Below are 26,569 nucleotides of genomic sequence, written 5' to 3' on the forward strand. Positions count from 1 at the left end.
CATAAGTCATATGCTGGCACTGATATAAAGTAAACAGCTTTAGGAGATTTCCATAAGGCTAAATCTGACTAATGCTAAGAGAAGGCAAAAACATGCAGGCAAAGGGTTTTAAGACACAGAGCAACATTTTTCAGTTCATTTTTCAGTTTCAGATGATATTACTGTGGTGAAATAAACCTACAGCACACCAACATAAAGTCTTTTCTGTCTCCTTGCTCCAGGCTGACTTGAAGCTTTGATTTAAAGCCCAACTTAACAGTATTTTGAATGTTATTTTGTTAAGAAGAGAACCAAGAATGTCTTAAAGTGATGGAGCTACACAGAGGAAAATGAACTTGAATGGTGAAATTGAATCATCAATATGTTCTTTACCAAAACCATCATCAATATCATGATCTTAATCAAACAAATGACACCAGAGTCATAGTGACACCTTTCTAATCTTATAACCTAAGCTTTAGACTAGTTATGACATCATATGGTTACCATCTTATTTCACAACATATAGCTACATATTAGTGCTACATATTTTTAACTCATTAAACAAATGTCACTTTTGCACAGAATCTTCACTTGTGGAGCCTGATGGATGCTAGATTTTTTTAGGCCAGTTGTTGATATTTGAGAGTCTTAAAAATCCACAAACAATAGATCAGCTAATATAATTTTTTAAAAAAACACATTTTGATTGGGATATCATAATCCTCAAAGATAAATGGTTCTAAGATACCTCAAACATGTTTTTGGTATTTTGTGCTGCTATCACTGATATTGCTCTGTGACTCTTAACAGCCAACATGCAAATACAAATACTGTATATCTGCACTAAGGCCTGGTCATTTAGCATTAGCATTTAAAGTGGTGAAATTTTGTGTTAATTGAGTGGAGTTTGTCATTCAATTTTGTAGTAATTTTATAATCCAACATCAGCAAACCCTGTCGTGCAAATTTTCACCATTGACCAACAAGCCATCTTGACATTGCTGACCTTTGATGGGAGGGATAGCCCAAAATGGAGGACGCTATCATTGCTAGTATTAGTCATGATGCACTATTCATTTTAACCTGCCCTGTTGGAGTGTAAATGCTCCTTAAATAAGGAATGTTTGAGAACTTGTCCTGTTAGCAAAAGAGCTAAGCAAATGACCTAACAAGCTTGCTAACTGACTGTCAGCAACAGCCCGGCTGGCTAGTGAGGTTAGAGTTTGGGTTTAGGTTAGGCTGTCCACCATGAATGGAAGTCAATGAATGTCCAAACAAGGACAGCTGCGCAAACGTGTGTGTGTGTGTTTAAGAGGAAATGTTCAGATGAGAAGCATCACCAGTGTGTCATCATTCATGCGCAGAGGATGACTCATCCACGTGCAGCATGGACAGAAGCATACATGCTGTACGCCCTGACTTAATGCACAATATGTTGGTATGTGCATTTGCTGAGTGACAAACACACATAAAACGTGCACCTAACCATCACATGCCCCTAAAACAATACAGCCTAACCTACCATTAAAAATGAACAGACTACTTTTGCTTTAAATGTTTTCTGAGCAATCCATCATTTTCAGCAGAAGCATTCAACTGAAAAGAAAAAAAAAACAACTTCTTTTTCACAATCAATTGGCTGCATCTTTGTGTACCGTAGTTGAGTTGGCCAAAGGAACGACCAAACAAACATCAAACTCACTGAATATGCCAGCGAAGATATATTGATGAAATGGAAAGGGAGATCTTCACTGGCACAAATCAGCCACACACTTTCTTTCAAACAATGTACAACTATGTAATCTATTTCTACGTGATTGTTTAACTCGCTCTCAATGCTTGAATGTAATATGTATATTTGACATAAAGCTACTACCTTCAGTGACTACACAACACAGGTGCCTGACAATGTGTGTTGTCATATTATGCTCCTAAAAAAAAACAAACCCTTTTTTTTGGCAAAATAATTGTCCTCATAAGACAAAAGATTTTTAAAAGTGCTTATGGCAGACTGCAGTTTACTATCCATTACACTCCAAGAAATCTTACTGAATTATTCAGATATGGGCAGCAGGCATTACTGTAATTTACCGGTAGTGAGGACAGACACATACAGTACAGAAAGCCATAGGGTTATAGATAGAGGGTCCTCATACTGATCCTAGACCAGCAGAGTGGGGATTCATGGGAAATATTACAAGGTGATTTTGTCATTGTGTCCAACACAAAAGGGACTTCAAGGGAGAAACACTATTTACAACACTGGATAGAGTGGATGATTCTCTATTTTCAGGCTATCTATACTATTTATACTTATATATAATTTATATCTAATCAATCTGAGAATCAGATCATTTCCATTTATATATTTACACTGAACTGCATTCATTCACATAAATCCCATACAGTATGTGTCAATGTCATATCAGAACAAGGCGCTAAGGGTTCAGTTAGTCAAAACACACACAAGTCTGGGTGGTGCAAGTTGCTACAAGGGACAGCGAGGGGGGCAGGGGTGGGGGTCATACACACAAGTAGTTGCTATGGTTACCACAGGGAGATATTATGACTGCAGATGACGGCGACCACATGGAGGAGTTTCTCAGCAGCAGCATCATTTACTCCCAGTGTCTCTACTTGTTCTGCTTCTCTTTTTCCTCAAAGGCAACTTTTCCACCCTCCCATTCTTTTTCTCTCCGCCTTTCACTTCTGAGGTTATGTTTCACTCGTTTTTCACTCTACTGCAGTCATTCCTCCACTACAGTGCACAAGTTAAACCTCTAGGTCCTCGACTTCTCTACTGACACAGAAATACTCCCCAGTTATTTTCTGTTCAAAGAGGTAGGGGGCATGTGTGCAGGCGGGATGCAGCTCCCTCCTGTGGTGTGCGTATATGTCAGGTGTGTATGCGTACAGTATGTGTTTTGTCAACACTTGAGCTGGTCGATTTCAGAGCACTCTGTGTCCATGTCAGAGTCATAAAGTGAGTGGCCTGTAGGGTCGCTGTCGGGCGATGCCGGGTCATGTGGCGGGTGAGTGTGTGAAGTGTGTGTGTGTGTGTTGTCCTGGAAAGTGTCTGTGCGTGAGTAGAGCCCCAGATCGGGGAGTTTAGAGACCGAGTTGCTGCCCTGTGTGGTGTCACTGTAGCAGAAGTCCTCCGGGTCCACGAACCACTCGGGCCAGAATCGCCGGCGGATGCGGTCGCAATACATGGCCAGGTTGATGAGCTCACCTGGAGGAGACAGGTGAGGAAATGTTATGCAATCCCACTTATTAGAAAACACTACTAAGGTTATCTGATTCCATCTCCTACATTGTGGAAAGGTGTGCTTATTATACAAATCTGGCATTTCGAAAACATCATCTTAGGTTCTGGGAAATTGTAAAAGCCTTTTATGGGCCAAAGAATGAATTGATGAATCAAGGAAATAATTTGCAGATTAATCAATGAATAAACCTTAGTTGCAGCCTAAGCTCAACAGAATTTCTGAGTCCAGTGGTTTCTATACTCAAGGTCAGAAATAATGAAGAACTCAATAATGAATGAGTTCTTTTCAAATTTTAGCTTCCTTCCAGTGTAATGCTAGAGGTGTTTTACCTCTCCAGGTAAAAAATAAAACACTGTGAGAGAGAATGACAGAACATTCATTTTTGACATATGCCATCTGTGATGTGGGGTCACGAGCAGACATGGGCTTGGCTCAAGTACCAGTGCCTTTATCAAAGATAAGATACTTCATTGTTCAGCTTCAATTTATTTACTGTTCTTCTTACTACTCAACACGGAAATCTCCCTGAGCTGTTGTTATGGGGATATGCTGTGTTGCTGTAGCAGCTGGAATCATCTCGAGCAAAATACTCCACCTGTGAGCTCCTTAGGGATTGGGCTATAGCTAAACCTGTACTCTGATATCTCCGCAGACAAGAACAATCAAAATTAGTTAGATATCAAATATCATATTTCAATTATTACATTTTAAAATGAAATCATTTGACTCTGGCTTTCTGGCTGAAATTCTGTATTAAACGAATTTAAAAAAAAAAAATCAGTGAATCACATCTGAACACCAGCTCGGTCAGAAAGGAGGACGAGTGTTTGACTTTTTTGAAAAAGAACAAACATCAATTATACTGAACAGTATATATAAAACATATTGGGGCAGAGAAAATGTCATTTATTAAGAAATGCAAGGGTTACAATTTTACTTGATGTATTCACGATGTCTACTTGACAGTATACAGGCTCAAAACAGATTCAGGAAGACAATGGTTCAGATGTCTCAGCGAGGACTTTGTCTTATCTCAGCTAATAAAATCTGAACTGTCATTTTGACTCAATACTACCAGGGATACGAGAGAAAATACAGTATGGTTCTTCATAATATGGGTGGACGGTTGGAACTGTGTTGTAGAGGTCTATTTCTAGCGAACGCACCTTTGATTAGCTGCTCCGGCCGTGTTCCTGGTAGTGTCCACATAGCAGGGGCCAGGTGGCTGAACACTGCAGCATCTACTGTCGAAAGCTTAGAGCCCATAAGATACTTCTTATCACCTTAGACAGTATACAGAAAACAAGACATGTCAAATAAAAACCAAAAAAATACAACACCAGCAGGCAAGTAGCTTAACATAAATACTGGAAATAGGGGGGAAACGGCCAGCCTGAATCTGTCCAAATGGTAAAAAAAAACTAACAGCAACTCAAAAGCTCACAAATAAAAATGTTTCATCTCGACTGAAATAAAACAGGAGCTCACATGCAAGCGCAGTGACTTCCTGTGGTCTTGTGGTTATAGCTACATAATAGATAAATTTTAATGCAACTGTTGCTTTCTACAATAAGGAGGTTGAAGTAATGCAAAACTGTTCCCAGGAAAGACAATGGACTGGGAAAAGCTAAGAAAAGACAATAATATGAGGCAACTGTCAGTTGCTGTTTGACAACAAATCAGTCAAAGTTGGCCCTTCCTCACTGCTTTAACTAGACAGGGAGCAGCAGTGGTCAAGCAAGCTGGAGCGGTGAATTGAAATAAAACATTGATTTTATTTCTATTCATGATTACATTGTAATGCACAAATTAACACGGCCACACCTCCACAGAACTCTGCAGAAAGGTTCCACATTGTTGCATGAATTCAGCCAAAGTGAAGGTTTCATCCTGTCTGCTGTTTACCTCTATGCTCCAAATATGTGTGTGTGTGCGCGTGCATGTGTGTAGTTCAATCCATACCTAAACTAAACTCTGACGCCCAGAAAAAATCTCAAAAATACAAAGAAAATTAGAAAAACCAGGCACATGGCAGGGCATGGCTACACATTTCATAAGTCAAAAATGATGACTGAAAAGGAAAAAATACACATACATCTGTACAAAAATGTACATGAAAAGGAAAAAAAGTGAAACTTTAGCAAACTCTTTGTAATATCCCCCAGCACCACTCACATGTTGTCTTGTCTTGTCTTGTCCTGTTGTACCTCCTAACTCAGACAGAGGTTATGTATTGATTCTAGGCTGCAATACTATGCTTCACCACAGGGGGTCAGTATCGTGTCACCCTACCACGTTTTTCAGTCACTGCCTTAAAACTTGATGTTGCTGGTTATAGCTCTCAAGGCACACACTGAAAACCCATCGTAGTGGTTTCACTTTTTCAATAAACCTGTTGATCTGCCTCCAGGGTAAACTATGTCAACATGCAGGTGACGCAAAAAAAACACCCAAAAGTTTCCCACTTCTAAGATGAACGTCCTTAACTGCTTTTTGATATAGAGTATGCTCATAAATGCACTGTATGCTTACGATGACTGGACTGTTCGGGTTAACTCACATCCTTTTAACTCTCCCATTCAATTACAATAACTCCTACAAATAATGAGCATTATTATTTATAAATCTGTCACCTAGCAGAGTAGCCAGGGTGCGCATGTCCTTCTCCATCAGGGCGTAAACTTCCTCCTTAGAAAAGCGTCCGATCCCGTGCCCATACATCTCCCTCTTGACGATCCCGCCGGTCAGGTGACTCAGGATCCACTTGAGCAGGTCACTCAATGGTCCGCTCACTGACAGCATCTTCTGGGTCTCCTCCAGGTTGTCCACCCACTGGCAGTAAGCTATGGTCCTGCAATGCAAAACACACACAAGATACAAGAACTGGAACTGCTGCCCTAATTAATGCTACGAAGAGGAAGAAGAAGGAGAAAATGGCTACAGTTTCACAAAAAATTCCCTTAGGTAAGTAAACTACACGGCTCTAACACAACACAAAATGCACTTTTGCAACTTCAGAGACAACTTCGTCTCTCACCAGTAGAAATGTTCCTCCACCATTTTGGTAATGGCGCGAGACATGGCCTTCTCCTGCGGCGTCAGGCTCTTGTTGAGGCTTACGCCCAGCCTCTCTTCCAGGAAGTCGATGATGAATTCGGTGCCACACGCCTGCTCCTGGTTGTATTCGATCCATGGCATCTTTCCTTGCGGTGAGAGCTTCCCATCAAAGTAGTTCTGTGAGAGGAGAAGGATTCAGGAAAAGGAGAGGAGAGATCGAAGAAATACATACGGGATAAAGTGAATTAAATTGGAATTAGATCAAGCAAAAACACTTGAATGAAATTTTAATCATCCCTTGCAGGAAAATGAATGAATATAACAGAAGAGACTAAGAGTTGGGCAGTAATCAATCGCAGTAAAAGTACTCACAAAAAAATAAGGATTAAATCATCATCCTCACGCTGTTAGTTAATCACCTTAGCACAACAAAAGGAAAACAGCTGAAGTGTTTTTTTGTCAGTTGCAGGCACATAACCACAGCTCTACCTGGTAGGGCAAGTCAGCCATACGGAGGTAGGTCTCCAACTTAAGGCAGAAAGGGGACAGAGACGGAGCGCCAGTTTTGGGCCTGGAGAACTGGTGGAGTATGATGGCATCTTTAGAGTCCAGCTCTTCCTCCTTTCTGTGTGGAGGAAAGAATGACAGAACTGCAGATCACAAAGGAAGGAGAAGCTTGAAAAAACAAACTTTGTTTGTGTTTGTGTGCATGCGTGCGTGCGTGTGTGTATTTTACGCATAGTCACATTAAGTGGACTTGAATCCCAGTTGGGAACAACATCCAGGTCCTCACTACATTAAATATTAAATTTTGAGGTTAAGTTTCAGGTTTAAATAACTAGTAATTATGGCAAAGCGCGCAGTAACTATTCTTTTCATTATCAAATTGTATTCCAATTATCTTCTCAATTAATATTGTTTGGACAAAAAATGTCAAAATGTCATAGTATAGTGAACAATTTCCCAGATTCCATCTTAAAATGACTTTTGTCCAACCAAAAGCAAAAAGCCCAAACATATTCAGTTTAATATCACGCAGAATTAGCAACCAGAAAATATTTGTAGCTGGAACCAGAATGAGAGCAAGTGAACCTCTGGATTTTCACAGAAAAATTATGAACAAAACAGTTGCAGATTCCTTTTATATTTGTTGGCTAGTCCATTTAAGTGTTTCAGCTCAAGTTCTGTTCAAGGTTAAGCGAGGTTGGATTACCAAACAGGCAAGCCAGGAAGCCCAGAGTGGCCCTGAGACTGCCAGGCGCACTGCCTGACAGCTGGCTTTGATCGTTTGGTTAATACAATAAGTTGATATTATACAAAATATTAACAAAGTATAATATCAACAACATGATTTGCTCTGACCGCAAACCAACACAGAGCTTTACACCAGCTGCACTGGTTTTACTAGACTTACATAAACTGAACAGCTCACCCCTTTGGGAACATTATCTCTTACTTGCTTAATTGTATTGAATCCAACAAATGACTAGTTGTGGTGTTATGAGGGTTATGGATCAGACTGTTTTTCGACTTCCTCGTCTTGGCAACCTCACAGTGACAGCAAGACTCGAGGATTTTATTAACTTTGGACAAAGCCAGGCCAGCTATTTCCCCTTGTTTCCAGTCTGTATACTAAGCTCTTATCGAATAATCAAATGATCCGCAACCAAGGTCCCATAACTGGCCATGAGTGATTGTCACCCCCGGGCCTTTTACACTGCAAGCCAAAGGGAAAAACAAACTGCAATGTCAAAATAATGAAGCGTGCCCTTGTGAAAGACTGTGGTGCATTCACATGGATAAGCTACTGTTGGAGACTGCTTCACGGACGGCAACAAAGTCACGTGGGCACAATGCAGAATTAAAGGGAGCTGTCCACAGTGTGCGGTGCTGAAACACAGAGACGAGCCTCGGCGTGGAGGAGCTGTCTGTTTGTGCGTGGTGCTGAAATGCCCGCTCACGGTTTTGGTGCAATAACCTACGACAGGTTCATTTCTGATGGTAACGCGGGTGTCGTACGATGAAGCCGAGCCACAGAGAGACAGACGGGGAGATGCACAAAAACAAGCGTGAGAGAGAAGAGCGCAACAAACAGCCTACGTTTCCGTATAAAAATCGACCCCGCATTAAAGACATCAATAGGTAGTATGCAGGGTGTTGTTTTCATGTCAGCTTCAGCTGGGCTAAAATCACTTGATATCAATTTAATATTTCTAACGAGACTGAAAAAAGAGACAAATGGACAGAGCCCATCCTTTGACTTATGACTTTTACTTTGTTATAGGCCTGTTAGCTGTGCTGTGGTGGGCCTGTGACTCGTCAGCAACAGTGGGCCTGGACTGCAGGTAACCCGAGATTCTTTAAAGGTCAACGGCCTCAATGAATAATCAATAATGAGTACAAATGTAATCGTATTTATCACATTACCATTTTCTTTACACCTGCCACACCTGCACGTTGTGAAAACCCGATGACATCACAACATGACTCTTTACATCATGTCTCCTCGCCCTTGAAATGCAGACACATAAAAGTGACCCTCTGTCATAGCCCGTAATGTCAGTCCATATAACGAGAGAGCTGAGAAAAACACGCCTGCAGACCGGAAGACTGCTCTAACAAACAGCATCAGGAATAAGAAATCATTTTGTAATCGTTTAAAATGAAAAGGTCATACAGGAAGACATGACCCTCGGCGGAGGCCGCTCCTGCCATTAAACCACAGCAATAAACCAATAAAGGAGAAATGCCCTAATGTGTGTGTTCGTGAGGATGGGGTTGGGGAGAGCGGGGCACCGTTACATCACAATCCACCCACTCACGATTCCCCTTTCTCCACTGACTCCGCTCTCACCCCGCCCGATCTGACGAGATTAAGTAATATCAAACCCCAGAGAAAATACAGCGGACCTGGGAGACACGGGGAGGACACACGATCAGAATAGGACCAGCAGTGGTTTTCAGAGATATTATTCTCTGGCCCACGATGGCTGACTGTGGAAAGTGAAGAGCTCTGCAGCGACTACGGTGTCTCCTTTGGCAGTCTGTGTTGTTGGTACCTGATGGCCAGCAATTCGTGTAGCAAATAAGCAGCGGCAGCGAGCAGAGCCCCTCCAGTCAAATACAGCGTTTTCCGCCACCAAGAGTCCGAGCCCAAAGCTGACATTATCCCGCCGTAGTCCTGCAGTGGGTAGGCGATGATGTACCCATAAAACGAGAGCTGCTCATCGGAGCCAAGCAGGCCGGAGGAGAAGCTCTGGTTCTGGGCAAGATCAACCACACACGACCGCGTCCAGGCAAACCCGACGCGCCAGTACATGCTCTCCGTCTCCGGCCACTTTCCGCCTCACTTTGGCAGCTCGGGGCTTCATCAGCGGGGGCTTCATGGGTGCAGAGGGCAGCAGGTGCGGGGCGACTGGCCGAGGAACCTCCGTAAGGACACAAGCGTCCCGCCCAGAGCTTGTCCCCGCAGCGGGGTCGACATCCTCCGCAGCCCGCCCGAAGCTTGCTGGTTGCAGCCTCCCTCCTGTCACTATCAAGTCAGACGACAACAACGAAGCTTCCGGTCTAGTCTTTCAAAATAAAAGTTAATTGATCGGTGGCTTATGTGTTGTGACGTTATGGGAGTCAAAACAACAACGCGCATCTAAAAGTGCTTTCTGTATGTACACTAACATTTGTTTCCTGCATTCTTGTAGTTACTTCCTGCATTTTGCTATTCACTATCACAGTCTGGGGTGGTCATGGTTATATTCATAACTGGACTAGCTGATCCTGCACTGCTAGAGTGGCCCATACATAATTGGCTCATTTGCTCTGGTGTCCATGGGCATGTTGTGCTATTTTAATTCACTCTTGGATGAAATGTTCGGTATACTTATTACTAATACATTTATTTCAACCAAATTAACATTTTTAGAAGGAATTTAATAAACAGCAGTGAGTGTAGTTTAGGAACAAAGACAAAAAGGCTTTCACAGTACTCCGATGTAAAAATGGTAAAACAAAAGGATTTTTCATTGCACAGTTTTGTAGAATCTTCTCACAGGAGTATTTGAAGTTGTCGTGCCGATTCATTCAAATCTTCCTGCTAGAGAGACGTTCACATGGAAGAAACCAACAGAAAGTGTGCCTTTTGAGCCAGTGACAGCATAGCGGCACATACTGAGAGGATGTTGTAGGGAGCAGGGACAGGAACTTCCCTTAAAGTTCTATTTATACAAAGTAAAGATCTGGGTATTGCTACCACAGCTAATTCCGAACAACGAGAAATTGTACTTTAAATAAAAGTTTGAAGCTAATGAAGCTCGCTAAGCCTGCTATCTGGAAGCAGACGGAGGTGAACGTGATTTATCTGTCTGGAGGAAAAGTTTTTGAAAATATCTAAAGTCCAAACGCTGAGAGCTTCTGTCAACCAGCGCCTAACTTTGGCAGCTGAAGAGATATGTGAGCTGTTTGAAAGAAGATCACGTCCTGGTTCCGGATCAGCCGCTTAAAAAAATTCAATTGCAATAGCCAGGGTTCAACCTGTAGAGGGCAGTCGCTATGCGTGTTTATAAGACAAAACGTAAAATTCAAACAATTTGCACTAAAATGTCAAGATGTGGGCCTGAATTGATCAGTAACACTACTAAATACCCATTTAAATTGACCTCCAGCAGAATAAAAGTGGTTTGGAAACTGTGAAAGGAGAAAATCTTTGCTTGGGCCACACAGCTCAGATCCTCATCCACATGATGGTCTTCTTGTCTGACTCTGAGACTGAAAACAGCTGTGACTGGGAGGAGACCAAACCAGCAATCATTTTCACATGAATGCTGACAGTGTTAATTCAATTAATTCTGTATGACAGCGTATTTGTGCAAGCGGAGGAGACATCTGGACTCTTCCAACAATAAGAGGAGAATATGGACAGAAAGGACGCAGGACGAAGCGTGTTGCAACATCCTGTAAAAAAAAAAAAAAAAGTTGACAACAACGAGTCTTTATTCAGTGAAGTGAATTTCAGCTTTTGTTCATTTCAGCTCCTCAGTTGTTCAGTGATTCATCACAGCAGGGCTTCTACTCATCCGGTTCGTCCGCTCCATATCCGAGTCGGTCTGCGGAGGGAAAATGAGCCCAGAAAGTTCGGGCCAGGTCATCGATTCGGTCGTAGCCGGCGTGTTTCCTCAGCTCCTCCACCCAGCCGAAGAAATCCGAAGATGTCATCGCCCAGTTAGGTACACCGCGCTTCTGTCTTGTCCCTGCAGAGGATTTGAAGGGAGAGTTTGCTGTCTCAGTGGGTGCGGTTAATATCAGGTGTCCAGTTTACCTGATTTCAAGAAGAAACTTGAGACAGAAACAATGAGCTCACACTCACCTTCATCTGCGTCGACCGCCTCTTCATCTGCACCTGAAACACATCATCAGAAAACTTCATGAAAGAAAGATTTCATGGTAATGCGACGAATCTATTTATCCTCAAATGTTTAACCCCCAAGTTCAACTAAAACGCAAAGATTTTGCTTCAGTTCTTTTGTTCACTATTAGAAGACCTGCAAATGAACAGATGTTGAGGGAATGTGTTTCTGACGCTCAGACAGAGTGAGACCTCCCGCTCTCACACACTCTCCGCTTTGAGTTTTACACTGTTTTACATTGTTTTCGTGAAGCTGGGAGGTCAGAGGGAGCAGTCTGTCATGAAAACGAGAGGAGCCAAGATTTGTTTTTCACGCCTCTTCGTCATCCTCATCACAAATCCTCGAAAATAACATCCAGGTGCGAAAAGTAACTACCCTTTGTCTTCCCTGGTGCTGAGAAATGCCGCTGCCTGATTCATGTGACTCCCCTTCACAGTATTAACATGTACTGTACATGGCATCCCACTCAGAAGAGCTGAACAGTGAAACTGCGCCCTCTACTGGTCATAGTGTTGGCCTGTAAACATCCAGGTGAAAGAGCCGCTCTTTGTTTTTCATGTTACCTGCAGGAAGCAGCAGCAGCAGGACAGTCAGCAGGATGAAGGCACTCAGCAGGAGACACTTTGTCATGTTTCAGCTGGACTGAAGACATCAGACAGACAGTAAGTTAATCAGAACAGACTGTCCTCATCCTGCAAAACTTTTCTCTGGTAAAAGTGAAACATGAAACGCAGAAACACAAAAAACTGGGTTGGTTATCTCACATTCTCCTGTCAGGACCTTTTCACGTTATAAGAAGATATTTTTAAAGTTATTATGAATATCAGATCTGTGTTGACAGGACTTTTTCACCACTTTTGTGACTGTTATGACAAAGCTTTTAGGTGACAGTAAGGGGCCAAATCAACAACTGAGTTAACTGAATCTGTCTCTGGTTTAAACCTTTTAGATTAACTTTAAAATCCAAACAAGATGCTGATAAAATACACAGAAAAGAGTAGAATAAAGTACGAATTAGAAAATAAACAACCTAGTTTAAAAACAAATAGAAAAATATTATTAAACAGTAAGCTTAGCAAATCGAACAGGAGAAATCCCACTAATCATTTCAGTCTATTTGTTCAGCACATTTAGTTTTTAATACAAAGTGCCACTAAAGTAAAAGAAAAAACAATTTCAACATCAGATGTTGAAATATTTTTAAGATTTTTAAGTGTCTTCAAAAGAAAAGATGTGTACCTGCTCTGTGGATCGGAGGATTTGTAGATGTGTTCAGGTCCGTCTGCAGACTCAAAGTCTTCTTCTCTGCAGAGTTTTGAAGCTTTTAGATTTTTTTCCATTTCACACGTACATCCCCACATGACCTCTGACCTCTGACCTTTACTGCATGAATGGATGTCTGTGTGAGAACTTTTCTGTATTTATAAAAAAGTCACAGTTGTACCAGTATCCCCTGCACACATAGTTTTAGACGGCAGGATTATTTACTATTTATTTACATCCCTAGAAAAAATACAGTTATTACAGCACCAGCGCGTATAAGAGCATTAAGAGATCTGTTTGATCTTATTGTGACCACATTTCTAACTATTTTCTTATGTATACAAACCAAACAATCTATAACCAGCAGATGAGTCCAGAGTGAAAATAATCTTTATCTGGAGTTCAGTGCAAAGTAGCTCAAAATGAGCTCCAGTTCCAGCCAACCTGCAGTATAACAACAGTTTGGCGCCCTCTGGTGGTGAAAAGTTAAACTAAAATCTACGAGGTCGATGTGTGGCCTGTTCGTAACACTGAGTGTTACATATGTTAATATTCAAATGCACAATGAATATTGCAAGAGAAAATAATAAATATGCACACTATTTCACATTTAAAGGTGTCATAGAAGTTCACAGTACTACACACTTGAGTTACACTGATTGAATTATCCAACAGTACAGAAAACAGTGACATTCATTTCCACTTTCACCAACCACTGCTGCTCAAACTAAAGTCATCTAATAGCTTATATTTAATAACCACATTTATAATAATAAATACACTTCAATGAAATTATGCTGTTGTATTATTTTACTTTTGTAAACGATTCCAATGGTAATAATCAGAAAGCTCGAAGCTGCCAGTGGAAAATGCAGCAGTCACACTGCACACTAAGAGTACTATGACGTCCCCACTGATCCGGACAGCCATCAGTTTGCCAACAGTGTAAACAGTAGGCAAACTGTTAACACACTTCTTATCCAATATATATTTTTCACTATATTGTTTTTTTTTATCTCATTTATCTTGTCTCTTATTTTAGCCAGTTTAATAATTATTTTTCTCTTTGATTGCTGCTGGTCTTTGCGAGCTACCAATAAAGTTTCGCTATGTAACTACAATGACAATAAAGTCTTATCTAATTAAAAATGTATTTTGTTGACATCGTGCTTTTGTACTGCTAACTTTTACTTTACTTTTTGGTATTTGTATTTATACTTAAGTAAAGGATCTGGGTATTTCGTGGAAGGGCTCCGTTTCTACCACTGTTAATTCTGAACCAAAAGAAACGGGCCTCGAAGGTGGGTCATTTTTATTTTGAAAAGTACACGGAACCGGAACTAAATGCACTTCCTGTCACTATCATGTCTATTTCGTCTGTTATGTGTTATGATGTTTCACAACAGACTCATCTCATGTTAGCCGAGAATCCCAAAGGATGTTAGCATAGCTTGCTAACAGGAAACAGTCGGAAACGGAACATCTGAATTCTCTCGTGGTCTACGAAACTAATGAAGCTAACATAACCTGCTAGCTGTGAAGGTGATCTGTCTCTGGAGGAAAAGTTGCTGCTGTCAATTTGTAACAATGTCTAAAGTCCAAATGCTGAGAGCTTTTGTCAACCAGCGACTAACTCTGGCAGCTGAAGAGATATGTGAGCTGTTTGAAAGAACAATAGGAGAATACGAGGTGCTGCTTTGTGGACAACGCAAGCTACTCGACGCTGTTCTTCAGCCTGAAATCCGCTTACACAGAGCAGGTTTGTACACTTTTTACTCTCACTTTAAACTGCTAGGAAACTTGTGAAAGGAGAAAATCTTTGCTTGGGACACGCAGCTGAGATCCTCATCCACATTATGGTCTTCAACTCAACTAAATAAATGAAACACCCATGTTCAGTGTTCAGTGTAGATTCGAATTTATTGCCCACACACAAAAACAAAAAAACCACACAAAACTGAGATGACACCCGAACAACATCTGATCTGAAATAAGAATATCACGCATACTACCTCAAAGCCTTTATTGTTTACTTCAAACAATACATGCTTGATTTCTATCCGCAGATGTGGAGCCGCGCTCGGTGAGTGAAAGAGAGGATCCCCCTGAGAGGCTGGAGTGGATCCACAGTCTGGATCAGGAGGAGCCACCAGAGCTGCCACACATTAAAGAGGAGCAGGAGGAACTGTGGACCAGTCACGAGGGAGAGCAGCTTCCAGGGCTGGAGGAGGCTGATGAAGAGAAACCTCAGTCCTCTCAGTTTCATCAAAGACATACTGAACAGATGAAAACAGAAGCGGATGGAAAGGATAGCGAAGGGTCAGAACAAGCCAGGAGCTCAGATCCAGATTTACAACCAGATACTGACGACAGGAGTTCACACTCCTCCTCTGACTCTGAGACTGATGACAGCCGTGACTGGGAGGAGACCAGAGAACCTCGCTCAGGTTTAAAGAAGAATGAAGGACATCAGCAGAAACACAATGGACTCCAGACAGGAGTGAAACCATTTACCTGCTCAGTTTGTGATAAAAGATACCACAGGAAGAACTGGTTAAGGGCTCACATGAGACTTCATTCAGAAGGGAAACGTCTCAGCTGCTCAGTTTGTCAAAAAACTTTTCAGTGGAGACGAGATGTTGTGAAACACATGAGAATCCACACAGGAGAGAAGCCCTTCAGCTGTTCTGTCTGTGGGACAAAATTTTCACAAAAGGAAGCTTTGAGCCGACATATGAAAATTCACACAGGTGAAAAACCCTTCGGTTGTTCTGTCTGTGGTATCGGTTTTTCACGAAAGGCACACCTGATACGACACATGAAAATCCACACAGGAGAGAAGCCCTTCAGCTGTTCTGTCTGTGGTCGGAGATTTGCAGGACGCTCAGATTTAACTTCACACCAAAGAGTTCACTCTGAAAGAAAACGTTTCAGCTGCTGTGTTTGTAAAAAAACCTTTAATTGGAGAGCAAATGCTGTGAGGCACATGAGAATCCACACAAACACTTAAGAGTTCATTCAGGGGGAAAAAAAAAAAATCACTCAGGCAGGGCTCAGTTTGTAAAGCGAGTTATAAATTCATCTGCAGTTTGTCCACTCACATGTCAGTCCATTCTGGGGTGAAATAATTTAGTTGTTCAGTTTGTGGGAAAACGTTTGCACTTCAGACACATCTTGAAGACATTTAACTGTCTTCACGGGGGGAAACCTTTCACATGCAGTGTTTGGGATAAAAGATTCACTCAGCTTCATACTTTGAGTGTGTCGTTGAGAGCATCAGGAGTAAACAAAGCTGCAGAGATGCTCGTGGAGCCACGTTCTTCCAGCAGGATTGAAGTACTGAGGTCAAGACTTGATTCGCCTCAGACTTTGGATTCACGCAGTTCAGCAGCTGTTTGCTGTGTGTTTGTGGAAACAGCAGTCCTGTTTCTGTTCTGCTCTACACTATCATGTACTTTGGGAAAAAAAATTAACATAATTTAAAATCAGTCATGCTTGTGAACGGATATGAAGCACTTGCATCACCAATGGAAAACTGTTCGCTGTTCTACGGAAAAAAACGTATCTCCACTTTTTACGTTTTTGACATGTTACATTTTACGACCTGTCCGCATTCCCCCCTAACAACTGATGTATTGGGTATTTATACGACCAATGAAAGAACGAGTTCTGACGTCACGTATTTAAAACGTATCTCCATTGGATGTCAGGAGTGTCAATCAAGATCAAACGTATCTCCCGCGTTTGGCCTTACGGCCCCGCCTACTGCTTGTTTGTCTGTGGAAGAGAAGCAGGCTTCGTTCACTGTTAAGGTAAAGTATGTCAATAAAGTTAATGTTTGACAGTAGTGTTATATTTTTCGCTGCTGTCGACCTCCACTAATGTTGCTTATCTGTCAAACGATGTGACATTTCCGTAGCGTTAAACGCACGCCGGTCCGGCATTACGGTAGCCAACGCTAGGCTAAGTAGCTCTGCTATGCTAGCAGCGTTTGGGTTACCGCAGTGTTTACTCACACATTCGTTTTGTGACTGAGATGTAACGTTATTCATCAACGTTGTGTGTCTTATATATGTACTGTTTTTTCTTTTCAGGATAGATTATGTCTCTTTCTTTAGAGGAACTTTGTGAAATTGCGAAAATGAAGTATGATAGGGCTATTGAGGCAGGAGAGTTTCAGCACAAGTGATGGAGGTTTGTGGACTAAAGTGTGTGTGTATTATGCTTCACACTTATACATACAAGGCTCACACTTATTTTCTTTGTTTTTCTTTGAATCAGAGGGAGAAGCAGTTGAGGTGGTTTCCTCAGGTGGTCTGGGAAGGCAGAGGAAGAGGCCAAATCCTGAGACCTGGAAGGCCAACGTCCAGAAAAGGAGGCGGATGAAGGGCCAATCCTATCTTGGCAGAAAAAACAAAGAGACAGTGTTGAAGGAGGCAAGACAAATGGGCATGCCATGCCAGTCTGTGGTCTGCCAAAAATCTTCTAAACTGAACTGTAGACAAATAGATGAATCAAAGAGAGGGGAGATTTTTAAGTACTTCTGGGAGAAATTGGACTGGAAAGAGAGGAAAATTTATGTCAAATCATTAGTGGAACTGAGCAATGTGAAGAGGCAGCGGACAGCAGCAGAAGAGTCCAGGAGGTCAGTCTCCTTATTTTGTTATTTTGTTGTGGATGGAAGAAGACTTCGAGTTTGTCAGCGCATGTTCATGTCCACATTGGGGATAAAACAGTGGCTGTATTTGAAATGGGTGGGGAGAAGAGGAAAAAGTCATGAGAAAATAAATTAAAAATAAAATAAAATGCGAACCAAAGCTTTTGTTAGTGTAATGTGTAAGTGTAGTGTAAAGTGGAGATGTAGAATAACCTGCAGTCACGTTTGGTGGGACATAAAAATGAGACTATTGTTATATTGGAGCTAAAAATCAAACCTTGTAGTATATGTACAAGAATTGGCACTTTATTGAAAATTGACCCACAAATTCTTCTGGTGGGATTCCAACCTCTGCTGAACTAACCTCAGGTCAGCTTGCAGACACTTCCTACCTTCACGTGTTGAAGAAACACTGGGAGAGAAGAAGCTGCTTATTTCATCCTCGTCAGTCCAGGTGTTCTGAGTGCATCTGATCTGAGGACTCTGTGAGTGAGTTGGTTTTAGTTGAGCTCCTGCACCATAACTTTATTTTTTCAGTGTTAAAATAGAGAAGTCCATAACACTGATTTGCACAAAAGTCATGCAGGATTCTGTAACAATTGGTTCATCTTAATGTCGAAGCAAGAGAGGAAAAGAATGCAAAGAAAAAAAAGTCACTTCTGCAACACAGCCAGGTAACGCTTCAGTAACCTCGTGCCATTATCACACCTTGTCGACAGTACCAATATGTAGACTAGAGGAATTTCCTCCAGTGCCTCCGTGAAGTCCCCAGCCGCAAAGAAGGATCTTTTTGAGATGGAGGAAGAATCTGTGGCCCAAGACAACATCATCTCCGCCCTCTCTCAACTCGTTAACATGAAGCACTACAGGTAGGGTGGCAGATCAGTTAGCTGTGGGGCTGGATCTGGTCTCAGACCCATCTCTGTGTCTTCTAGTTGTAGTTTTCTTTTCACAAATTCTTGCATGTTCACCGACTCTCCCTTTGTTTTTATTGACTGCCTGTAGGCTGCACTTTCCTGTCTGAACCATGCCAACATCTCCATCTTCTTGCTTCTTGCCTTCTCTCATCACTGCTGTCTTTTGCTTTGTGGTGCTATTTTGTTTCCACCTCTTCACAACAGGCAATATCAAAGGTACCCTCTGCTGGCCATTGTTCACTGCCAGTTGTTCTTTTGTTCCACTTTTTCCATGCATTTCAGTATTTGTTTTTCATGATCAGGGTGTGTTTTGGCTGCGGTGATTAGTTTTTTCATTTTACCACCTTGAGTTCCCTTATTCCCTTGGTGTACACTGTCTGCCTCTGTCCTGTGTATCTCTGACTCTTCATCCAGCTAAATTTGTGTTCTGATGTTTTGACATCTGAATTTTATAGTATATAAAATTTGTTTAAGTATTCTCCCAGCAGATGGTGCCCTTTTTATTGCATGTCTTTAATGAGAGTGTATCACCTAATGCATGACCTGCAGCATGAAGCATCAGAGGCCACCAAAGTCCCAGCTTCACTTGTGTTTGATTGTGGTAGTTTGACAACCATCAGCTGTTAGGCTACAGTTTGTTTACACTAAGGTGGGAGTTTTATGTAAAGTTAAATAACAAAATTAATTGTATTGCCTAGCTGTGGTGCAACTGTTGCAAATATTATATTCCATTGTTGAAGACATTTTAACTTGTAATAGCACGAAAAAAAGGCAGTTGTCCCCATGAGCCAACATGCACCACAAGCAGCTAAATTGAATTCAGTCATCGTGTATTTTATTATTTAGCCCCTGTGCTCCTGCTACCAGTTTCTCTCACTGTTCAGCTCTTTATTTAATGCAATAATTCTGTTGGTTTTGCAGCTGGCTTTCCTCCTCATGGTTAAAAATAACTTGTTTTTTATTTTGAAGGAGAAATGCTGCAGCTCGTAGGAGTTTCCTCCTCCAGGTGAAGTGACATCATGGGCATTGGCTGTGAACCCCAGGAACAACTACAGGTAGACACATCCTCTGATACTATTCAGTCAGTTATTTTTTCCTCATCCACAATTTGGAAAAAATGCACAATTACATTTGTTTTTTCTGCCTACTTAAATTCCAAACTCAAACTGTTGTGTATGTATTGTATTTGCCACTAGAGGTCCTACCACATTCACTGTATTGTAGTAACATTGAAGTTAGATAAATTAATTGAACATGACTGGTGTAACGTGCCAGAAGCTTCCCCCACATAACACATAACATCACTTTGTTTAGCACACCATACATTTTTATTTTACCATAAATAATCTTCCAAAACGACAAACAGAGACTTTCAAGTAATAAAACAATTTTGGGAAATGTTAACAGAACTAGCAGGGATATTTAGGTGGGGTGAAGCCCTTTTGTTTTCACAGCCATTCATGTGAATTGTCATGTAACAGATGGAGGGGAGGAAAACGGCAGCCGGGAAAGCAAAATAGGGCTGCATCCAACATGCCTTAGAGGCATCTCTGTCTCTGCCATTTGGCATGTGAAAATGACAAGCAAGTGGCCTTTAACACAATGCTTGACAAAAATAAGATGTACATGAAGTGAGTGAGGGGAAAAAAATCTGATGATGTATCCAAGCAATGCAACAAAATCCTCCCCTAAAATACATTTTACGGTCAGCCTGAACGGAACAATGTGCTTTTATGTTGGGGTTTCTGTGTAACCAGCAGCTTTTATTTGTTAAGGCATTCAAGCACCTTGTTGAGTACAAACACAACTCTCACTCTACTACAGCACAAAATTATAGAGACAGCTACACATATACACACAAATATTGCCCCAATCAGTGATTAAATAGATGGCAGAAGGTAGATTTTAAAAAATAATGTACAACCAGAACTTAGCAGATAAATCTAGACCAACTGTAATTCATTTACTACAAAAAAGCAATTTCTTGACAAATAAAAACAAGGGATTTACAAAACAAAAAAGCTTTACACAAAACATATTGTATAGCTAATGCAGGATAAATGAAATCACAAGGTGAAAAATAAGCTTTGCAGCAGGCAAACAGCATCGTGACAGTAAAACTGGGGCACTTTCATCTGAAGCACAAATACAAAGTGAAACCTGCTCAAGATTTCCATTAAGTTTACTTAATAAGGGGAAAACATGAAAGATAAAATAAATGAACAGAATTATACAGCTATTTACAAAAGAGAAGAGGGAATGGGAGGAAGGAGGTTGTCATGAGTCAAAACAGTAAAAATCTTGTACTTATAGAGGTCATCTCTACCATTAAAAAGGAGCCTCTGGGATTTTTTTTTCCTGCCAAGGTTCATAATCAACCAGCACAGACCTTACAGGGCATCCAATCACATCACAGTTGCACAGGGTGATATCCAATCAGATTCACTCTCTAACAGCACAGGATCAAATGGTTTTACAGAGAAGAATACTATGGTCCCTGAGGAAAAGAAAACCCACCCAGACTGGCCACTCACACAGTACTTGTGATCAAGTGTTCTCGAATCCCATGGAGCTCCACATGAAAAGGACTCACTCCTCTGGGCTGTTCAAGGATGTCAGGATAATCACAATGACATTAAAAAGGTTTCTACTAAACCATCATATCTGTTCTCTCTATCAGTTTTCCCTACATTCCCCTCTCCCCCCAGGATGTTCCTCAGTTTTAGTTCATTTCAAGTCTGGAACAGAGTTGAGAGCCTCATCGCGACAACAAAACTGTAATTACGGATCAGCTCGTCGCTGCAGACATTTCAGTGGCCACTCGCTCAGTCCATAAACCCATAATGATCAGACACAGGGAAAGTGAAGATGTGACTCTCACAAGTTTTTGTGGGGTGTCAGTCAAAGAAGAAAGGACAACTTCACAGGCTGAAATGTGGCTTTGTTTCCAGCTGACACCACAGAGATCGTGCATCAACATTATGGACAGCCATGGAAATACAGACGCTAAGACTGGCTGTAGGAGTTGCTCTGATTGCCATTGGAGCTCTGGTCACCCTCACTGTAGACAACACAGAGAAAGAAAATAATTACATGCGGCTACACAATACAAGAGACTTCAATTATTTGTGTCCTAAAAACATTAATATACAAGATGTAACAGCAGAGTAGGACAGCGCTGAGCACAGTATTCCTCATGTGATTAACTTAGCAGTCAGGGGATTGTACATGTTCCAGATCCATGGCATTTAGTAAAGTTGTTCACTGACTACATGGATTTTCTGCTCTGTGGCACTTGTAAAAGCAGTTTCATGCTCACACAATTTGCTAACTTCAGTGTATATGGAAAAATATGAACCAGCCACAACCAAATAAAATAATCATGTTCTGTATACGACAACAGGGTTTACAGACTAAACCCAAGTGAGGTTTACCTGTTAGGAGGTGGTTTGGGCTTAGGCATCTTGTTTAGCACAGCGGCTATCTCTTTTCTGTCATCAAAGTTTTTCCACTGGTCATAGAGCTTCAGAATGACACGGATAATCTCCAGGATCTTGACAGAAAACATAGAAACAGAAATTAATTTATAATCCACAGCTGCTCTTCTCCTGTATTCCAGTGCAAAGTTCAGAGTGGTTGCTTTTGTCTTAACTTACATAAAAATACATGTCTACGAAATATCTCCAAAATATGTTTGTTAAACATTAAAGGGACATCTGAGCATCAGATGCTGAGCACTTTATGGAATGACAACATCAACCAGGGAATGAGATGACTAACACTGCACTGCATTAAAAGTAAAAGGCTGCATATACTGTAACTGTAAAAAGGTATCAAAATATTGTAAATCTTGGACTTTTCTCTATAGTTTTTATCTGTTAAAGAAGAAAATAACATTTTGACATGCTCTACTTATTTCTCTTTTTATATCTCTGTTTTATATGTTCTCAAGGTACATGTGGATGGACATGTCTCATCCTTTATGGACTCTCCAACATCAACAACTTGAGAATGAGGCTGTGCTTACTTTGTCCATGTCGACAGAGAGCTCTGCAAACCACTGCCTGGCATCTTTCTGCTGTACCACACAGGCAACATGCAGACAGGCTGTGGGAAGAAAAGAAAAACAGCTGATCATATTATGTCTGATAATTAAGTCAGTAACTACATTAAATAGCTGTGGTGAGAAATGCAAGGGGACAAATCTTACCCAAGGCAATCATGAAGGGAGGGTAGAGCAGACACAGGTCTGTCCTGTATGTGTCATTCACTATTCGCCTGTCACAGACAGAGAAATTATGTAAGCCTACCATCTATACCTAGTATGTTGTGAATCTAATCATCTGTGACATCACTGGCTGATTTCCAAATAAATGCACAGACGGCATCATACCAGGCCAGGGGTAGCAGCATGTCCTCCTGTCCCATATCCTGCACATACTGCAACAGTGGTCTGTAGGGGTGGTACACTATGAGGCAGCAGTCCTGAAAAATGTATACATTAAGAGTAAGTAATCCATCCAGTCAAGCAAAACACAACCTGCAGTACAGTAGCAGTAACACATAGATCTCCCCACTCACCATCAACTCCAGAAGATAGAACTCACATTCTAATATCTGTAAAGACACAAAATTATATTCAGCATGTCAGACCAGTTTAACTCAACCTTTTCTAACAATGTCTGACAGAAAACATAGACGACAACCTATTCATAGGATATAACAAAAATAAGGGGCAAAAATACCCCCTTATCAGATTACTTGAAAATCAACTAGGATATCTCTTTCTGTAATTTATTTAAGTCCTTTCATAGTGTGCAGTGCATGTATTTTTTTATGTGACAACCTGTAGTGGCACTTCAAAACTTTAACTCACTCACTTAAATAATTATACCTAATAAACATCAGAATTTTGCCTTCAAATGCTGTTTACATTGCCAGATAAAGGAATAATCTTGGAGTTTTTGCTGGGGAGGAGGTCCATCAAGAAATATCAACTCGTCTTTCAAACAAACACCATGGCTGTTTGCCCCGGGCTGCCACCACTCTTACTATGTATGCAGACTGGACTTAAGCAATTACATGCAGGAGTTGCAGCAGCCTGCGAACTCATTATCTACTGTGTGAACCACTCCCGCCTTTTATCGCTCCATGGTGGCTCACTATAAATAATAGTTTACACAGCTTTCTGGACAGGCAGCATGTCAGAACAGCCCAGCTGACGTCCTGGCGACTCAGAGGAGATGCTGGATAAATAAAATGTCGGCAGTACACACCACTTGACACCGCAGCGAGAAATGCAGAACGAATACGCATGTAGTTCAACACAGGTGGCCCCGATCTAAGCTACCTCCCACAGCAGCAAGGATTTTATCAGAGGATTGTGAACATTAGTTGTGGAATCTTACATATTGGTGGACACTGACATGACAACACTGTGACACAGTGTAAGAGGTCCTTGGTACACTGTAATGTAACACGGCAGTGCATAAATAACTCGTGGAGGAAGCTGGAAAACAATTATGGGGCTGATTCATAGCATAGCTGATCCACCAGCATTTGGTTATTTGAGTGGTTTAAACTGGTGAATTATTTCTGACTTTGTTTTAGTCTCTTTATAGCACAAACACACATTTGGACAGTCTAATTAAATATTTTGTCATTGTTTCATTAGACTTTACTTGTCCTCAATTTATCATGGCATTTACTGTTAAATTAATGTTATTTCTGATTATAGTTTTTACAATGCATTTAGTGTAATGGCAGCAGTTTCTAAAAGCCTAAACTTTAAATTGTTTCATAAATGTTTTACTCACATGATTCATTCTGTAAGGAAACTCCTTTGGAAAGGCATAGGAAAATCTTGTTTTCACTGTTTGAGGAAAAGCAAAATATCATTACATTGTCTCCACTGCAGAATAAAAAACAATTTTCAGGATGTGCATTACTTTCATGTTTAGGAAATATGTTGCTCAGTGTGACAACTTACACACAGATGTTGCTGCAGAGATCAGCCTGGTATTGGACACTACTCCAAATTCCTGAAAGGACATAAATTTTTGAACTCTGATCAGATGGATAGAGCACAGATCAGATACAAAACAGTCCATGGTGGTGCTACTGGAGGATTTGGATGAGAAGCATCTCAGTGCTCACCACCAAATGTCAAAGAAATGGATATCAGAAGCAGAGTGTGGAGTTTGTTCTCTTTTTTTTCTTGCTCATCATGAGCTGACTTTTAGAAAATATTCGTTATTTATTTTTTTAAACTACAGAACTTTCCATACCTCAACTTTAGAAGCCAGGAAAACACAGGTAGGAGCCATGAGCACTGGATCTATACTTTTCAGGGAATACCTTCAAATAAATAAAGATAGAGATATATCAGCATCAAACAAGCAGGATTTAAGCAAACACACAAAAAAACAGGAAGTGGAAATTAGGCGACGATGACGATTACACACAGCACAAAGCTACAATATGTGAGGTAAATTAATGGAAAGAAAAAATGTGTGCTAGATTAAGGTTTTACCTTAAGGCTGTGTTACACTGACAAGATCAAATGTCATTATTGCATGTCATAACTGAGGCCAGTGGACAAAGACTGCAGGGTATTTATACGTTATCCCAATCTAAAACTAGAACTGTTTGACATGGGTGAGACAGAAATAAGATAAATAATGTAAATAATATGGGCAAGCACACATAGTTGTCCGCCTACACAAATTAAGTGTAATGGCAGAACAACATTTTAGGTACACAACCACTTTACTGCAACCAAAATCCCAGATGAACTTTAATCTTATATCCCTCATCAGTTTTATGCTGATATGACATGTCCTCTCACCTGGCATAGAAGCGTTTGAAGTAGACAGTTGCAGTAGCAATGACCTGCTGCCGCAGCTTCAGGTGTTCCCCCAGAGCCTGAATCACTGAAATTCAACACTAAATTAAACACTAAATCACATAAAGCAAAACACTTCAACTTCATTATCCAGTCAAAAATACTCTGTAAGTTTGAAAACTAAGTACAAGTACACAGAATTTTGAAATGGCAACAATACTCACTATTAGACTATAATTGTAGCATTCACATGATACCGTAAATTTGATGTCAAGTTATTTACTGTAATCTAATAAGTCATCAGGAATTGGAAATGAGGCTTAGGCTATGAAAAATCTTCCACAAATTTATCAAATACCATTGGCAAAGAAAATCTGCAGCTTCCAGTACTCCTCTTCTGAAAGAAACTTCAGATCCTTCTGGCGCTCTTTCATCAGGTCCTGCTTGTCCAGAACCCACTGCAGACTTTGACGGTAAAAATAAGACATTGTTTCAATACACTCACAGTCACGCCTGTTAGTCAATCTGTTATCAACCAAGCTAGCGGGTAGTTAGCACACAAACCATTGAATTCGCCATCTATATTAGTGTTCCAAAGCACGGGAAATGTAAAGAAAAGTTACTCTGGTTGGGGTTTTATAACACCCTTTATCTTTAACAGGCTTCCCTTTTGTATTAGTTTAGCTATTTCATATGGTAGCAATAGTTCAGCAGAAACTGATGGCTTTGCCGTACGACACAGCTAGGCCTCGCAACAGAGACGGTAATTCACAAAATAAAGACATAACATGTCCAAATTTTAATAAAAACTTACTAATGAGAGCTTTGCCAGAAGTTTCCCGCCATATCGCAGCAGCTGAGGTAGAGAAAGACACACTTTAAAGTTGTATCAATTTCCTACAACGTAGTGTGTAGCAGTGGAAAAGTAGTTATGCTAAGACACAGGAGTAACCTAAAAACCTTTCCGTAGAAAGGGAACTCAAAAGAATGGTTCCGGAATTCTTGTTCCGCCTTTAAAACTTCCATAGACAGCAAGTATTTCTGACTGTTTACTTATTATAACACATGCCATCAACTGGAAGAATGTGAAAATGATAGATGGGGCAGAAGGAGAATGGATGTGTGGATGGGTGTGTGGATTGACAAATTGATGGATGTGCAACGAAATTACTCTAAAACAC

General features: G+C 40.9%; 4 protein-coding genes across 15 annotated transcripts; 1 reads left to right on the forward strand and 3 right to left on the reverse strand.

The window, feature by feature from the left end:
• Positions 1-1,626: 1,626 nt before the first annotated feature.
• Positions 1,627-9,943, reverse strand: faxca (failed axon connections homolog, metaxin like GST domain containing a). Its single transcript, XM_046373877.1, has 6 exons — positions 9,368-9,943; positions 6,798-6,933; positions 6,289-6,485; positions 5,885-6,102; positions 4,418-4,534; positions 1,627-3,214 (listed from the first exon to the last, which is right to left on the reverse strand). Exons 1-6 carry the CDS (start codon positions 9,625-9,627, stop codon positions 2,910-2,912), a joined length of 1,233 nt encoding a protein of 410 aa, XP_046229833.1. The 5' UTR covers positions 9,628-9,943; the 3' UTR covers positions 1,627-2,909.
• An 839-nt stretch (positions 9,944-10,782) lies between these two features.
• LOC124050943 (otospiralin-like) lies at positions 10,783-11,694 on the reverse strand. The gene is made up of 2 exons (XM_046373942.1): positions 11,668-11,694; positions 10,783-11,585 (listed from the first exon to the last, which is right to left on the reverse strand). The coding sequence occupies exons 1-2, from the start codon at positions 11,692-11,694 to the stop codon at positions 11,370-11,372; spliced, it is 243 nt and encodes an 80-aa protein (XP_046229898.1). The 3' UTR covers positions 10,783-11,369.
• A 2,620-nt stretch (positions 11,695-14,314) lies between these two features.
• On the forward strand, positions 14,315-24,701 carry LOC124050490 (zinc finger protein 135-like). 12 transcript variants are annotated; one of them, XR_006841634.1, is made up of 7 exons: positions 14,315-14,729; positions 15,037-15,720; positions 17,252-17,615; positions 17,997-18,301; positions 18,380-18,496; positions 19,514-19,599; positions 22,497-24,701. XR_006841634.1 is itself a non-coding variant. In XM_046373083.1 (5 exons), exons 1-4 carry the CDS (start codon positions 14,558-14,560, stop codon positions 19,557-19,559), a joined length of 1,266 nt encoding a protein of 421 aa, XP_046229039.1. In that variant the 5' UTR covers positions 14,315-14,557; the 3' UTR covers positions 19,560-19,599; positions 22,497-24,694. The 12 variants fall into 12 exon arrangements, 3 of the variants coding, with proteins under 3 accessions (XP_046229039.1, XP_046229038.1, XP_046229037.1); XR_006841638.1 differs by having other exon boundaries at positions 18,002-18,301; XR_006841636.1 differs by having other exon boundaries at positions 17,997-18,116; positions 18,347-18,496; positions 22,497-24,699.
• ccnc (cyclin C) lies at positions 20,274-26,363 on the reverse strand. The gene is made up of 12 exons (XM_046373084.1): positions 26,203-26,363; positions 25,747-25,853; positions 25,392-25,476; positions 24,832-24,901; positions 24,534-24,585; positions 24,361-24,416; positions 23,126-23,161; positions 22,938-23,029; positions 22,755-22,822; positions 22,572-22,651; positions 21,979-22,097; positions 20,274-21,605 (listed from the first exon to the last, which is right to left on the reverse strand). The coding sequence occupies exons 1-12, from the start codon at positions 26,232-26,234 to the stop codon at positions 21,551-21,553; spliced, it is 852 nt and encodes a 283-aa protein (XP_046229040.1). The 5' UTR covers positions 26,235-26,363; the 3' UTR covers positions 20,274-21,550.
• Positions 26,364-26,569: the final 206 nt, after the last annotated feature.

The sequence above is a fragment of the Scatophagus argus genome, chromosome 19 (genome assembly GCF_020382885.2).
Source record: "Scatophagus argus isolate fScaArg1 chromosome 19, fScaArg1.pri, whole genome shotgun sequence".
NCBI lineage: Eukaryota > Metazoa > Chordata > Actinopteri > Scatophagidae > Scatophagus > Scatophagus argus.

Bases quoted from the DNA above. Each gene is read 5' to 3' on its own strand.
- faxca (XM_046373877.1), bottom strand. From the start codon at position 9,627: ATGTACTGGCGCGTCGGGTTTGCCTGGACGCGGTCGTGTGTGGTTGAT. The intron at 6,934-9,367 runs GTACCAACAACA...TCCTCCACACAG, and splicing joins CACGAATTGCTGGCCATCAG to AAAGGAGGAAGAGCTGGACT. The intron at 4,535-5,884 runs GTGACAGATTTA...ATACTGTCTAAG, and splicing joins CACCCTGGCTACTCTGCTAG to GTGATAAGAAGTATCTTATG.
- LOC124050943 (XM_046373942.1), bottom strand. From the start codon at position 11,694: ATGAAGAGGCGGTCGACGCAGATGAAG. The intron at 11,586-11,667 runs GTGAGTGTGAGC...ACCGCACCCACT, and splicing joins GGCGGTCGACGCAGATGAAG to GAGACAGCAAACTCTCCCTT.
- LOC124050490 (XM_046373081.1), top strand. From the start codon at position 14,558: ATGTCTAAAGTCCAAATGCTGAGAGCTTTTGTCAACCAGCGACTAACT. The intron at 14,730-15,036 runs GTTTGTACACTT...TTCTATCCGCAG, and splicing joins AATCCGCTTACACAGAGCAG to ATGTGGAGCCGCGCTCGGTG. The intron at 15,721-17,251 runs GTGAAAAACCCT...TCTTTGAATCAG, and splicing joins ACATATGAAAATTCACACAG to AGGGAGAAGCAGTTGAGGTG.
- ccnc (XM_046373084.1), bottom strand. From the start codon at position 26,234: ATGGCGGGAAACTTCTGGCAAAGCTCTCATTA. The intron at 24,417-24,533 runs GTAAGTTGTCAC...TTCCTCAAACAG, and splicing joins CTCTGCAGCAACATCTGTGT to TGAAAACAAGATTTTCCTAT. The intron at 22,652-22,754 runs GTAAGATTTGTC...TTCTTCCCACAG, and splicing joins TCCCTTCATGATTGCCTTGG to CCTGTCTGCATGTTGCCTGT.